This window comes from Lipophrys pholis (assembly GCF_963383615.2).
Source record: "Lipophrys pholis genome assembly, chromosome: 2".
NCBI classification, from domain to species: domain Eukaryota; kingdom Metazoa; phylum Chordata; class Actinopteri; order Blenniiformes; family Blenniidae; genus Lipophrys; species Lipophrys pholis.
This window is the reverse complement of record NC_137636.1, coordinates 11,073,731-11,088,941: the sequence shown is the minus strand read 5'-3', so window position 1 is coordinate 11,088,941 and position 15,211 is coordinate 11,073,731. Positions and strand designations below refer to the sequence as shown.

The window sequence follows — 15,211 nt, the reverse complement described above, 5'->3', positions numbered from 1 at the left end:
ACATGACAATTTCACTGTTTCAAGATTTTTTTCTGTTATTTGTAGTCCTACATTGACATGGTATATCAAGCATGTCAAAGCCATCTCACAGTTCTCACATTCGATTTTGTGGGCAAGCAAACCCTTTGGTGGACTACAAGAGGAAAGATAGACTGGAATTACAATTTGGAAGATCCCATTTTCGATTTAATAGCTTCCACGTGACCACAACAAACAAGCAACATGGCCGCTTCCTGCAGTTCAGCTTTGTTTGCTGCTGTTAGAGTCTAGAAGAAAGACAGACTCATCATCACATAGATCAAATTTGAACAATATGAAATTAAACTCAGCGATTGCACTTCATTCTCACTCTCGGTTTAAGCACATGCTCTTACGAAGGAGGTGTATTAATTCATGCCCATGAGTTTATGCAAAAATTTTATGGAAATACTGTATTGTGTATATTTCTTAACTTTCACCAAAATTGCTGCCATGTTGCCCTGAGTGATGTCAAACCCACTTCTGGTAGCTCACAGCAGGAGGGTCAGACAGAAAGTTCCCAATGAGAAAAACAAACTTTCTCACAAGTTTTCCACAAATACCCACCATAAGTTTAAAAATATGTCTATCTACCACTGTGACCATATCTCAATGCACCACACAGTCTTCATTTCTCAATGCTTTCAGCAAAAAAACTGAAGATCTACTTTTTGCATCCAACCAACGAATTAAAAGTTGAATTTTCCATTTCACAGCAGTCTGCTACTTTTTCTTACTGTATACTGAGAACTGTGAAAAACCAACATTGTCTAGGAGCTAAAGAATTTTCTGTTACCACAAAATAGTTCCCACATTAGGTAGAGCTGAAGTAAGCCATAGCATTTTTCATTACCCCTGCCCTTCATCACTGAAAAGCAGATGAGCATTTTACCATTGAGTCATGTTTTAACCAACTCTGCTGTCTTCTGCCACAGGACCAAAGACAGCTCGGAGAGAGAAGGCTTGCACACAGAGCACCTGGCTAAGAGGCCCTGCACCATCAGTCCCAGCCAACGCTTCAGCCCCAGCACGGGTCTACCTGCTCACCCGCCTCCCAACGGCCTCCCGACACATCCTCCCAATGGCCTACCACACCCACCCAACCCTCAAATGGGACCCCAACACTATCGCTTAGAAGACATGGCTCTGGCACACCAATATAGAGACGCTTACAGACATACTGAACACCGAGACGCCAGAGACAGACACCGACAGACAGGTGGATAAACTGCAACTCATTAATTTGTTTGAACATTATAAAGCTCTGCAGTCACATTAGGCACACAATTATATGGTCAAGACTGAATGAGCTTGTGTAGGATGTGAAGAACAAAGGCCAGTTGTCAGTCCACTGTGATAATCCTTGTGGCAGTGTGTCTATATAAAGCCTATAGCCATACATGCCCATGTGGTCAACAGTGGCAACCATATATGCTCTCCTTTTGCTTTCCCAAAACGAAAGAGATAAATTCTTTGTCAAATTGTTTTATGTTCACAGCCTCATGGAGGCATGAGCCTGAGGCTCTCATGCTGCCATGGGGTAGTTGTCTGAGTCCATGTATCACTTTTATCTGATTGAAAAAGCTGAAGCACTAAAAAGATGTACAATTACTTTAATGCAGGATATTGAAAAAGAATATTTGTCGTCAAATATTGTATGTGCTGATTTGTTTGTTCTTATGGAAAAAAAATCCTGAACAATTCTCTAGTATATTCTTATTGAGTAGCTTCTGTGTAATTTACATGAACGTTTATTCAGCCTCATGTAATCTCAGTAAATAATAGAATGTCCCAAATATGGAAATATGCATCTGTCCATCTAACATGTGCAAATGATGACACACAGCCTGGCAAAATGCAGATAATATAAATTAATTATGCCAACTTCAAGAGGATTTTATTTTTATTTTTTTGGCTCCTGTTACAAAATGGTAATTGTTATACATTCATATATATTGTATTGTAACATAAATATGTTGTGTGTGTTTATATTGCAGCATTACATGGAGCGCGTCAGGAGGAGGTGATCGATCACCGCCTTACAGATCGAGAGTGGGCAGAGGAGTGGAAGCACCTTGATAATGTAAGAATCAGCATGGGATCATCGTCTAATGCCAAGTACCTCTTTGATTCATTCATATTAAAGCAGTGTAAACAACAAAGAGCTAAGAGGTCAGCGGGGGATTAAAGCTAGTTTTAGTGCTAAAGATGGCATGCTGACGACAGGAACAGGGAGCTGTTGACAGACAGAACAGCCACTATCCCAGCTGAGTTTGTAGCTGACAGACAGCTGACCTTAGGAGGTCTGTGTCAGTGTGGTGAATTAACAACAGACAGACACCTATCTGGATTCCAAACACCCAGCTCCGTGAAGAGAAAATGTTGTACGCTAGACACACACATGCATAAGCAGAGAAAACAGGGCCCCAGATGGAGCTTGGGACCCAGCAGAGTGCAGCTCCAGCTGGGGAGAGCAGCTGAGACAAGAGCTGCAGTCATGGAGAGAACCGGCCAGGCCTGGACCCCTGCCAAATTAGAAACACTTCACTGAAATAAATATAGCTAACTCAGAAGGGAGGGAGGTGGTGAAGGGACGGGGGAAGAGCAGAGAGAGAGCGAGCGAGAGAGAGAGAGAGAGAGAGAGAGAGAGAGAGATAAATGAGAAGGAATAGCGATATAGATTGAATGTCAACCATGCCAAACCCATTTAGTGAGACCTTGCTGAATCTGGAAAGACAGCGCACTGTGGGAAAAAAAAAGTGACACTGTTTACAACTGGGGAAGAAAAAGAGAAAATCTGTTGAGTTGGCAGGGAGTAAAGCAGAAGGGTGGAAGGAATTGGCTCAACTTTTTTCATTGGCAACCCAGCTGTTACATTATCATTGTTGTAATGCTCTTAGATGCTGAAATGCGTCGACACACACACACACTCCATGACTATATAGACCGAGATGAAAATGTACAGGCACACACTGTTCAGATAGGTGAACAGTGTATAGATTTACAGGTGAGATCATTGTCCGGTTTTAACTTGACTAATGTTTAGAGCATTTCTCAAACACTTGTGATATTCCCTTCACAAAAACATACATTTCTGAACACATCTTCATCCCTTACAGCTTCTAAACTGCATCATGGACATGGTGGAGAAGACGCGTCGCTCTCTGACGGTGCTCCGTCGCTGCCAGGAGGCAGACCGGGAGGAGATGAATCACTGGATTCGTCGCTACAGTGACGTTGAGGAGATGAAAAAAGGTGGGAGCAACGGACAGCACTGCCTTCCTCCTCCTTCTCCTCTTCCTCCTCCTCCTCCTCCTCATCACAACTCCTCTTCCAACACAGCTAGCAGCAGCGAGTCACTGCCCATAGGAACTTCCTCGGCTGCTGAAAGGCAGACAGGCAGACAGACAGGTAGATAAACACACACAGGGTATGTTTGGCAAAGCAAAACACTCACAGCAAGGTAGGGCTGATTTGGAATCTGAAAATCGAGGCTTAATATATCAATTTAGACACAAAATGTCAGTGAGAAAATCATATTTCTCAACAGGTTTCCAAATTCTACCTCATGTTGTGAAGCAATACAAATCTATTTGCAACATCCTGAAACTGATTGCACCCTTATGGTGACAGCATGCTTATTCATAATTAAGATTTCTATTCATGTCTAAATCTCATATTCTAATTCCTTCCCTGAAAAAAAGTTGATGACAGCTCATTTACTGATGCTGCTACACGCATAGTTACAAAAATAGAACTGGAAACAGTAGCACAGAATTGGATGAATGTGTATTCTTGCAGATCAAGAGTTTCTCAGCGTGTGTGTGTGTGAGTGTGTGTGTGTGTATAACCAACACTGAATGTGTGTCTGTGTGTGTGTGTTTCAGAGATCCATCGAGACTTCTTACACAGGCCTCCCTCAGGATACCTGCCTGAAGAAATTTGGAGGAAAGCTGGTAAGAGTCAGGCATCCAGTTCTCTCTATTGTCTTCATGACTGACCTCACAAGGACTGACAAAACACACACATGCACACAAGAACTCCCATCATCAGTCTTCATGGCGCTCAGCCCGGCTACCACGACAGTCGGAGCAGAGGCCTCATAACCGTGGGTCCATAAGGCCAGAGGATTGGGGGCCCTCTGTGTCATTAGGGCTAAATGCCCTCCATCTGTCACCACTATGAAAGGCCACTGCAGTTAAAACTGCAGTGGAAATGCAGTAACGAGGCCTACAGTAGGCCGCATCAGCGCAGCACAGGATGGAGCTTAACTGGTCTCCATTGTCCTCAGAAACACATACTGAATCTTCTTTCATTCACATTTCATACACAAACTTCTGACTAAAAAACATAGGTATAATTTCATTTTGCTGACATGGATGTCAAAGAGAAGCAGGTTGTTGTGTTTCGTTGCATGGGCCTTCTCATATTTTGCATGTTCGATAGAGCCCATCCCAGGAGTCATCTGGTTCAGCCTTTGTTCCACCTCAGTCCCAGCACTATTATATTGCGCTCATACTCCAATACCCTGCGGAGGAAAGATGCTGCTGCTGTCGGCAAAACACTGTGCTGCATTTTCACTAGCAGAAAAAGCTTTTTTAATTGCAGTTGTTTTTCATACAGGTACTACAAGCATCCCGCTCTCCCCAGCACTAAAGCACCTCCAAAACAAGCAGGGTGAGTAACATATCTCACTCCCAACATCTCACCTCTAATGTTTCTGTGTGTGTGTACGTGCGTATGTGTTACCTCTATCTCAGCAGTCAGGAAGCTGCAGCAGCTCTTCCTTTTAATTAAAACCAGACACGTATTCTCCGGCCTGGTTCAGGTTGAGAGACTGCAGTGCTTTTGAAAAATAAGATCTGAAGTGTGAAAAAGCAGACAGAAATAACACGTCTCAGGGACTTGCCAAATCCCTGTGGAATTAAAACGTTAATATTGCTGCCCCCGTGTTTTCCATTAAGTGCTAATTGCCCCAGCATCTGCTATGCAGTCTCCTTGATAAGAATTAATTAAATTTGCAAACTAATCTTAGTGGTGCATGCATTAGGCCAGATAATTGAGAAGCTTGGAATAATGCAGATAGTGTTTGCTAGGGAGAGAAGAAAGGGGAGGAGAAGAAGGAGTGTAAGAAAAAGCCAGGAAAAAGTGGAATTGAAATGAAGGATAAAGGTAGAGATGGGATGATAGGATAGGGAAATGCACTAAGATGTGTGTCTAAGTGTGACTTCATGTTTCTAGGGCTGACAGACGACGGTTGTTTTTAGTATAAGAACATGACAATCAAGCTCAGACATGCACACCAGCTCACACAGACAGCCATGTGCACAAAGAGCTCAGCGTGAATAAGGCTACTACCCCCACCACCTATCTTTTTGCACAGTAGTTTGCAACAACTGGAGTGGAGCAGTGAGGAAAAGTGCCAGCCTCACCTCCTACTTGGTTGGTCTAATACAGTTTCAGCCATTTCAGTTTGTTTGTGTTTTTTTCTTTTGGTGTGTGTGCACACGTCTCTGATAGGCACATCTGGAAGAGGTGAAGCAGTGAGCGAAGTATAATTTAATCCTTAAACGTGTTGCTGCCACAAAGAGAGACATTTTCAAAGAAACCCTTATCTTGAGATCACAACAAACCACTTTAGTGATGGATTAGGAAACTATTCTCGGATGAATAAGAGAAGTCATTTGTTGCCGTTGCTGTGCCCTGTGAGTCCAATAAAGAAACACAACATAATGTAATCATTTCTGCCTTTTACTGAGATGGGACAGCAGGAAGTTCCTATTTTAGGCTGCCATCTGGAAAAGCGTCTACACACCTGCCTGTAAAAACGAAGCCTCCTCATTCTTACAGTGCGCTCGTGCTGAAAAAACAAGAGGGCCTGTGATGAAATCTACATTACAGGAAGTCCCCCTGTGGAAATACGCATGCCCGCTGCTGGGAGAATTCTTCACTATTCATTGTAAACTGTGCCAAACAAATTCTGTTAAAAATCGTCCTTACGGTGAGATGACAGTCACACAAACAGCGTATCTCCGGGCATTGAATGAGCAGACAAGTTGATGACATCTGCTGTTGTCAGCACAGAAAATTATTGTGACCAGACGTGTTTGAATTAATTATGGAAGTCTGGCTGTTTCACTTTTCTGGCAGAAAGTTTTAAATCTTGGATGATGTACATCTGTTTGCTGAGATACAACAAGATGGCAGCTTAAAGAGCCTCAATAAAGGATGGCAGAGCAGGCGAGATGGGCCAATGGCTCTAAGCACTAACACCTCTCTCTCTCTATCCCTCTCCCTCTCTCTCTAAGAGGAGGCAGTGAATGAGGTGAAGCGACAGGCGATGTCAGAGCTGCAGAAGGCAGTGTCGGATGCTGAGAGGAAAGCTCATGAGATGATTTCCGCAGAACGCTCTAAAATGGAGAGGGCACTGGCCGAGGCCAAGAGGCAAGCCTCTGAGGATGCACTGACAGTCATCAACCAGCAGGAAGACTCCAGTGAAGTGAGTATCACAGACCCCCACCCACATTTTGGCTCCTTCCCCTCTCTCTTGATCTGCAATTCTTTACTCAGTCACTCACTCATTCCTTTTCAAGGCTCTCTTGAGCCATCTTTTACTCTTCACTTTGTTCCTCTTATCTGGTGTTGCGTAATGCATACAGCTGGCTGCTCTTGGGTTCGTGCTGCACCATGCTGTCATCATTATTGCAGAAGCAGTCCAGTTGTCTGAGTAAATAAAAGCAGACAGACCCAGATGGTTGGAGCAGAGTGCCAGGCTGAAACTATTAGAGGGCAGTTGACCACCACCTGCTGGTAACACCAACTAGAGGCCTTGGACCGGGATGTAATCCATCCATAAAATTAAAGCCCTGCACAAACACAGAACAGAAAAGTGAATATCAGAAGCAGAAACCACAATAAAGTAATATGTTATTTTGAGCCTCATCATATATTCATGTGACAAAATTGATTGCACTGCTATCTTGGAATACAAAGAGATTTATTTTTATCAACCCGCTCTCCCCCTACTGTCTCAACAGAGCTGCTGGAACTGCGGGAGGAAAGCCAGCGAGACGTGCAGTGGCTGCAACACGGCTCGCTACTGCGGTTCCTTCTGTCAACACAAAGACTGGGAGAAGCACCACCACGTCTGTGGTCAAGGTCTACAGGGGCTGCCAGGGGGCAGCAGTGTCCCTCTAGGAACCCCGTCTTCCTCCTCAGCATTGTCCAGCGCTCCCCCCACCCACTCCGAGAGCACTCCACCAGGACCCTTGTCCCTGGTGGGCCAAAGCAGTATTGCGGGCGGCGCTGGGAGTGGCAGTGGAAGTGTCTCTGCCAGCCCTAAAGAGAGCAGTTCCAGCAGTGCCTCTCGCTCCACAACTCCAGCCACCCCTGCCCTCCTGGATGCCACCTCTCGCTGACGTCCGGACCCCTTTCTCCTTTCTTGTTAACTGAACTGACAGTGCCCACATGCCACACAAAACCAAACTGAGGAATCTCCATCGCACACTGTCCCTTTCCTCCTCCCAAACTTCAGAACTGAATTCCCTCATATCCTGAGCTGAAAATCTGTTCACTACCTGACAATAGACTGACTTTCTTACTCCCCAACCGCTACCAAAACACTTTCTCTGTCTCTTTCACAGCTACAGCCACAGATACAAAGATTCCAGCCTGAGGTTCAGAGTAGAGTAAAGCATGCATAGAGCAGTGTCTCCTATCTCTGTAACAGAAACATATCAGATGTGTTTGCTGAGAACAAGAGCTTTGACTTGAAACTGTGCCCTCAGTAATGTAAGCACGATAAATACTGTCCTCGGAAGGACACAAGATAAGGGCTGTGGTAAGTCAGCAATGATGAGGGGATGACGAGGCCGATTAGCACTTGGATAGGATTTCCCTTTAATTTAGCACCAATGACAGGACCGTACCCAGCCCTGAGATGTGCACTAACAGTCCAAACAGTTCACTGATGTGGCACTTTTTCCAAAGTGTGAAGGAGACAAGCAGGAAACCTAATATCTCTTTTTTTTTTTTTTTTACACACTTATGAGGGAAGTAGTGTGAGCTGTGATGCGATTCATTCCTCAGAAAAACAGCTTAGTATTTATTAAATATTTCTTTCTGGCTTTAAGGGAAAATAAAGAAAAGTCCAAATATTCTAAATGAAGAATAATAGTGATGAAGAAGACGATGATGATGATGGCGATGATGTTGATGATGGTAACAGTAATGATATGAAAAGAAATTAATTTTAAACTGCTAACTACCTTGCTAGCGAGCCAAGAAAATCTACACCGGACACACCTCTCTCTGCACCATTATGAACCCAAATGAATTCAAAGATGAAAAATAACATGATCCAAACCTTTGTATTACACTGCCAAAGTGAGTAAGTAAGCGATAAAGAGAAGCACTCATCTTATAACCAAACGCAAAGCAACATCACCTCCTCAGCAGATAAGCCAGCCCTGAGAGGACCGGGCTGCAGAGGAGCTGCAGACTGGAGTCACATGTTTAAAAAAAAAAAAAAAAACAAACAAACAAACAAACAGAAGAACTCTGCGATCTGCAGCTGCCTCCTGCAGTCTGGACAACACTGCAGTGATGGCCCAGACTCGTGAACATGGACAGTGCTGTGAACTTGCCCACAAGAAAGACTTAATGAAACGGATGGAAACCCTGCCACAGTGTGTGTTTTTTTTTTGTGGATGGTAGAGAGGACATGCGGAAGAACGAAAAGGAAAAGCTACACAGCCTCAAAGGAGATGAAGATACGTTACACGGCAACAGAGCTGCCAAAAAACCTCAAACAAAGCTTGAAGGTGAGGTATACTGAGGGGACATACGGGGAGTTTTTAAGTTTGTTTTTTAAAACTCCACAAAGAGGAAATATTTCAAGGAATTGCTCCGACCTTTACATTCACTCCCTCCTTTTTCCAAAGCATGAAAAACAAATGAAAGAGCCGTGAAAGTGAAGGGCGGTGTAGACTTTATTCTCCTCTCTCTTTCTACCTCCCCTCACCCCACGCCTCCCTTCTGTGCTCTTCCCCAACTACTTGACTCAAGTCTGCCCCTGAACCCAGCCTGCTTTGGACAGAGCCACAGAGCAGTCACGTGGGTCGGGTGGAACCTGCTTGTAGATATTGTTCCTCTTTTCATTTTTCAATAATGTCTCTTGTTGCTGATGTCCACATGTGCTGCCCTTGTGTATATCCAGAAAAATGGACTTTGTTTTGGTTTTGTTGCCTTTCAATTTTTTTCCTTTGAGTTCGGGCTGAGCAGTGAAACCAGAGCAATGGCGCTTATTTATGAGAGGAAGCCCCACATTGTACTTATTGTTTGATCTGTTGTATCTATATTAATGAGATGAAACCCCTCTTGTAGAATATTTTGTATCGCTCGCATTGTAAGACAGTGAGAGGACAGAGGTGCAATATGAAGACAATTCAGCTACTGAATGGAACCTCAGCAACAGCCCATAGGGTGTCATATAATATAGATACATATAAATATATTTAAAGTAACATCAGTAACTTAATGTGAATGTACATAGTATTTAAAAAGGTCCAAAAATGTGTTTGCCAAATAACAGAAACCTTTAAAGTTTAATGTCCAGAATATGATTTTTCTCACAGTACATTTGTTTCTCAAATTGATCAACAAATTTATTTTCTCTCATACAAGTTTTCAAATTGTCACGTGGCCCTGAAAGAAGGAAACAGACGAGAAGTAGCTCAATTTATTTGGAGGGGACTCACCAGTTTTTTTATTTGTTTGTTTTTATACTGTATTTGTCAGTCACTGACTGCAGGACCCAAACTTATTCATTAATTCAGAAGTTCAAAGTGGTGGCTCCGTTGGAAGTTAGTTTGCTCACACTAAATTTAGGGATCCTGAAGTTCTCTTACTTAACATCCTCTTAGCTCAAGCACCGCTGTAGTGATCCTCCTTCTTGGTCCACATCAATCCGTGTGCATGTGTGGAGAGGAGTGTTTGTTTCCCCCATGGTGCAGGACAAGCCGTTAATGGAAGCTGAAAGGATATGCCAGTGTTAAGCTACAGTCAAAGCTACCCAGTTTCAAAATGTTCTTTTATTTAAACACTGCAAAGGTGCAATGTGATCATAGGGCCAGGTCGTTATTTCCAGGCCAAGGTGGTTGCATCACTTTTCATTGATTCAGTTTGTTTATTTCGTTTTTCAGCCCTTCCCACGTGCTCCGACAATAACCCAGTGTAAACACATGTATGTTCAACTGGCTCATTTTTGTATTCATCATTTTAACCCCGGCATGGTTGGCCTCATTGACACATGGACCAAACTTGGTAAAACGGTAGCTTTGTTTCTGCAGTTGGAGCATGGGAAAACTAAACATATTAACTTATTAATCAGCAAAAAGCTAATATTTTGGACTATTTCAAACATGTCATTCACATGAGATAAGCTGCAAGGTACCCATGCATCCATGTGTAGCATTTATGTATGTGTGTTATGATTCCCGTGTTATAATGTTGACCCTCGCCTTTCTGTGAAACTTGCTCCTCTTTCTCCGATCTCAAAGTCCCCTGCTACCACAGACCACTGACGACAACCCTCCCCTTCACACTAGCTACCTCCTGTGACCATACAGCTAACCACCAGGAGAGGAAGACCTGGACTCTGAAAAGCTGGGCTGAGAGCAGACTTGGACTCACACACACACACACATTCAAAAATAAATAGATAAATTATCATATGAATAGAAATTTGTCTAAAGAGTTGAAAGGAACTGTCATTACACATGATGTGGTGTAATATGTAGTCTCACCTGTTTGATCACATAAAAACATACAAAAACTGATATAGCTCTCTCACACACACAGAATTTTCTTTTTAAACCAAACGTAACACATAGAACCATCACATGCCATCTGTTGTCCAAAACCAATAAAAGCACAGACCAAAGTACTCCTGCTTTGCCATAATAGGCTCTGACATGGTGCTGCATTAACAGACCTGAAGTTGGCCTGTTAACTCAGAGCTCAACTGCACCAGTTAACCAAAGCGTCTGAAATGCACACGGGGAGCCCAGGAGTGAAGAGCACGTTCAATGACCCGGCTGAGTTTCAGATGTGTAGAACTCCTATTCAAGCAATCAAAGCGCTTGTTGTCTACACGTTCAATAGAGCTTCTCTAAAAACAATAGAAGCATCTCCATTGAAAAAGCCTGCTTGTTGCGTGTTTTGACAGTTACAAAGCCTTGCAGAGATAAAATGAGCAAATGCTGCGTGAGTGTTTGTGTGTAAATGACAGTGAGTGTTTTTGTAGATAAAAAAAAAAAAAACTTAAAAACTTATTTTTCTTTATGTCTCTGTACAAACTACTTGAAACCTTCAGAGCTTTAATGAAACATCCCAGACAAACTATAGAGGTGCACTGATTCATAGTATGTAGCAGCAGCTTTGTGCAGTAAAGTACTGTGTTTGTGTACAATATCCACATCAAACTAACACTGCGGTGACAGTTCCATTCAACTCTTGAGTGCTCCGTGTCTGCCTTCACGTCTGCAAGTAAGCCCTCAGATAAACTAAACCAAACCAAACCCAATAGACCGCTAGTAAATGAACAAGATTCCTACTTTCGTCTGTAGATTTGACTTTGGTTAAGGTTTCTGTGTTGTTTCCCAGTAGTAGAGAAATAAAGCTGCTGTCTGGGGCTGAAGGGGAAAGAGCAAACTGTCCTTCACAAAGATTCTCCCTTCTGATTTTGTTGGACAGCAGGATACATCCATGCATTTTTTTTCAAGTGGGTGTAAAAAAGAAAAACAAAAAAATCATTATGTCACGAAACAAATGCGATTTGTGTTGTGGTGTCATTTACTTTTCCCTGTAAAGATATTATAGGAGGCAAACGCATAAGGGCTCTGCTGTTGTGAATATCATCCAAGGGTCTCCAAACACTTTGCATCAACTATTTTCGCTTGACTTTGTACATTGAACGGGCTGAACACATGCTAAGATAACAGACATATTAGGTTGGCATTGGCCGATCACTCTGCCAACAACGTTTCAGAAGGTCATCTGATGCGATGGTGACACGTCCTTCCTGTGAAACAGGCTCCGATTAATACTTACAGTAGAAAGCGAAGGTTGCAAACAGTGGATCCAGCCACTTGTCTCCCAAAAGCCATGGCTCAGGATGGTCTTGTTTTTACCTTTACATAAACTGAAGGGGAAAAAAAGGTTTATGTTTTTTTTCATGTGTACTGTATTTGTGCAATACATTATTACAGAAAAAACATGTTTCTGTAGGAAAGGTTGGCGCCAGAAGATCTTTCTCCTGTTTTGTTTTGTTTTCCTCTTCAAACAGTCCTGTTGCCATTTTTAGATGAAGTAAACTGTGCCAGAAGAATTAAATTCGAATTTGTATTTATTTCTTGCATGCTTTCCTCCCTGTTGCTAATACCGCTCTTTAACTGTTCGCTCTGTTGGATGTGTGAAGCTGTAAAACATTCTAATTCAGGTTATTGTCTGTGTTGAACAATGTAACTGTGTAATTAAAAAATGAAATAACATATTCATCACACTTGCTTTTCTTCTTTAAGTGTAAGCATATTCTGAGATGCACAAAAGCGACATACACACCTCTGTTATTGGTTCTTCTCGAAAGCAAAGTTATTGTGTAGATTTCAAACATCATTACAGTATCTCATTTGTGCAGAGAAAGGATATGACTGGAGGTAAACACACCAAAGAACATCATCCATTCAGCTTCTATACTTTATGCAATACAGGATTGTGGCCATGAACAGATGTAAACTGACAATGGGTGAAGGCAGGAATCATCCTGGGCAGGGAGCGAACAGCAAGAGTACTCAAAGAAAACCTGTGAACATGGAGAACAAGCAAACTACACAGGAAGGTCCACAAGCCAGATTCAAATTGGCGCCCTTCTCATGAGACGTGTGCTCACCGCTGTACAGCCCAGGAAACAACATGCAATGCAGCTATGAAGTGTCAGAATTGAGACAAAGAAAGGATTTATTATCCGAGCCTGCAAAAACAAATCACTAAAATCTCAATCTGAGTCTGGGGACCGCCATTAATCTCAGTAAGTATCCATTTTTACTCAAAAATCTCCTCTATTGTCATGTAAATTCCCATTTTCATTTACAATCCTCGAAACAACTTTAACAAATTAATCTCTTCACATCTGTCGTAAGTCTTTCGTCTCATCTGAATCACCCGATGCTGACCAACCATTAGGCCTCTAGCACAAATTGCCATGCAACCACAAATTTGTTAAGCTCAAGTTAAGGAATTTGTATCATCTCCCAGGGGCCAAAAATGACTGCAGTCGGTAAATAGAAAGGCAAAGCACAGAACAAGACCAATCACAATAAGGACAAATACAGGGACAAATCTGTGGGGCTGTCTGGGGCTTTCTTGTCCTTTTGTTCTGTAAGTGCATCCAGAAAAAGCTCCCGAGGTTTGTGGTTGCCTGGGAGTACTGGTTCTGCCTGGATCAGTCTCATTCGCCGACCTTTTGTGCAGGTGAGTTATTACATTAGGTACTGCACCAGCCGCCATTTTCTGCACTATTGAACAAAGCCCAATATTCTATTCTTGTTTTTGCAATTCATAAATTCACATTTTATGTATTACAAAAGCTTCAAACCCTTCCAGATATTCCACAGTAGGCTGAATTTGATGGTCAATTTTGAAATTGGGTAATTAGAATGAATGTGCCAGTGATTATGAGTGAAAATGTAACATATTGTCTGCCAGTGCAGTATAGAATCTCCTAAACCTGGAAGTAGATGACAAAAATGACAATGAATATTAAAGCGATCCTCAAACAAACTGTTTTCATGTGAATTCCTGACTGAACTTTGTCTTTGACGTGAAACAGCAGTTTCACATCAACTGTACACGTGGGATCAGCTTTTTTTCTGTTTGTGACAGTTTTATACTAAAATTTATCAAATGTGCAGATATTGTGACTACAACAGGCTGTGGCTCAGCTAGTAGAGGTGTCGAAGTGTCCTTGAGCAAGACACTGAACCCCACACTGCTCTCACTGTATGGACTGGTAGCCCCCTCCGTTGGTGTGTGAACGTGTGAATGGGTGAACGTGATTAACAGTGTAAAGCGATTTGGGGACTGCTTATGCGGTGTACAAGCGGTATATACCATTACAAGGATGTAGCACCTGCTGCCACAGAAGTGAGAAGGTTATCATTTTTTTAACCCTGGAATGTGGCTTCGGCTCCTGCAGTCTAACCATTCAGAATGTGCAGCTTTTTTTAAAGACATTCTTGCTACGTTGTAACTTTTTAATGTATATTTATTTTTATTATATTTTATAATTTTCTACAATATTTTTCCCATGTAAACGTATGGGGAATTAAAATAAATAAATAAATACATATATATATATTTTATTTATTTTTTTTTTATTTATTTTTTTTTTTTTCCTTTTTAAATCTTCAGCCTATCCCTCTTTAAAAATTTGACCAATTCAAACATTTCAACTTTTAAAACATTCAACTTTTACATTCTTTTTTTTTTTAAAAACCTCTTTAAACTACTTTTAAACTTTTTGAACTTTTTCTTTTTAACATTGAAGTGGATGGGAAAACAATCCAGCTTACCTTTAAACTCCTTCAAATTTGAACCACTACAGGTTTGCCATACTTTCAACTAGAAACTTCATTTAAGTTTTAAAACGTTTCCACATTTATCCACTATTCAGGTGACGTTCTCAGTCCGAGTCCTGCAAGTAGAGAGGACCTGTTCAACGTTGCTTCCAGCTTTCATTTTTATAATTTCATCTACTGCGCAAACTGCTGCATTTTTGACGGCCTAAATGTGCTCAAACCTTAGTTTGAGCAGGTTTGCCCTGAGGTGTGAGAGTCTGTCTCTGTGTTGGCCCTGTGATGGAGTGGCGACTTGTCCAGGACTGTATCCTCTTTCTTCAACAGGGATGGACTCCTGCGACCCTGAAGAGGAAAAGTGGTATAGAAGATGGATGGATGGAATATTGTCTTTACTCTGTGGCCTATGGGAGCAACTCAGGGCCCAGGGAGGAAGACTCCCTGTTTTTTTTTTTTTCTATAAAACGTGATCGAGTGACAAACATGAGGATTAGGCCGACCAAACTAAGCCCATGAATATGCAGGATGGGTCAAAAACAGATAAATAATCTCCCCCAAGG

General features: G+C 42.1%; 1 protein-coding gene across 2 annotated transcripts in view; it reads left to right on the top strand.

Annotated features, from left to right (window-relative positions):
- Positions 1-8,534, top strand: part of cbfa2t3 (CBFA2/RUNX1 partner transcriptional co-repressor 3) — a 38,079-nt gene extending 29,545 nt beyond the window's left edge. The window contains exons 6-13 of one of the 2 annotated variants that reach the window (XM_080493452.1): positions 954-1,237; positions 2,016-2,101; positions 3,138-3,273; positions 3,361-3,429; positions 3,906-3,974; positions 4,642-4,695; positions 6,327-6,517; positions 7,056-8,534. In XM_080493452.1, coding sequence (XP_080349578.1) covers positions 954-1,237; positions 2,016-2,101; positions 3,138-3,273; positions 3,361-3,429; positions 3,906-3,974; positions 4,642-4,695; positions 6,327-6,517; positions 7,056-7,436 — 1,270 coding nt within the window. In that variant the 3' untranslated portion in view covers positions 7,437-8,534. Of the gene's footprint in view, positions 1-953; positions 1,238-2,015; positions 2,102-3,137; positions 3,430-3,905; positions 3,975-4,641; positions 4,696-6,326; positions 6,518-7,055 lie in introns of both variants that reach the window. The other variant, XM_080493451.1, reaches the window with a different exon arrangement.
- Positions 8,535-15,211: the final 6,677 nt, after the last annotated feature.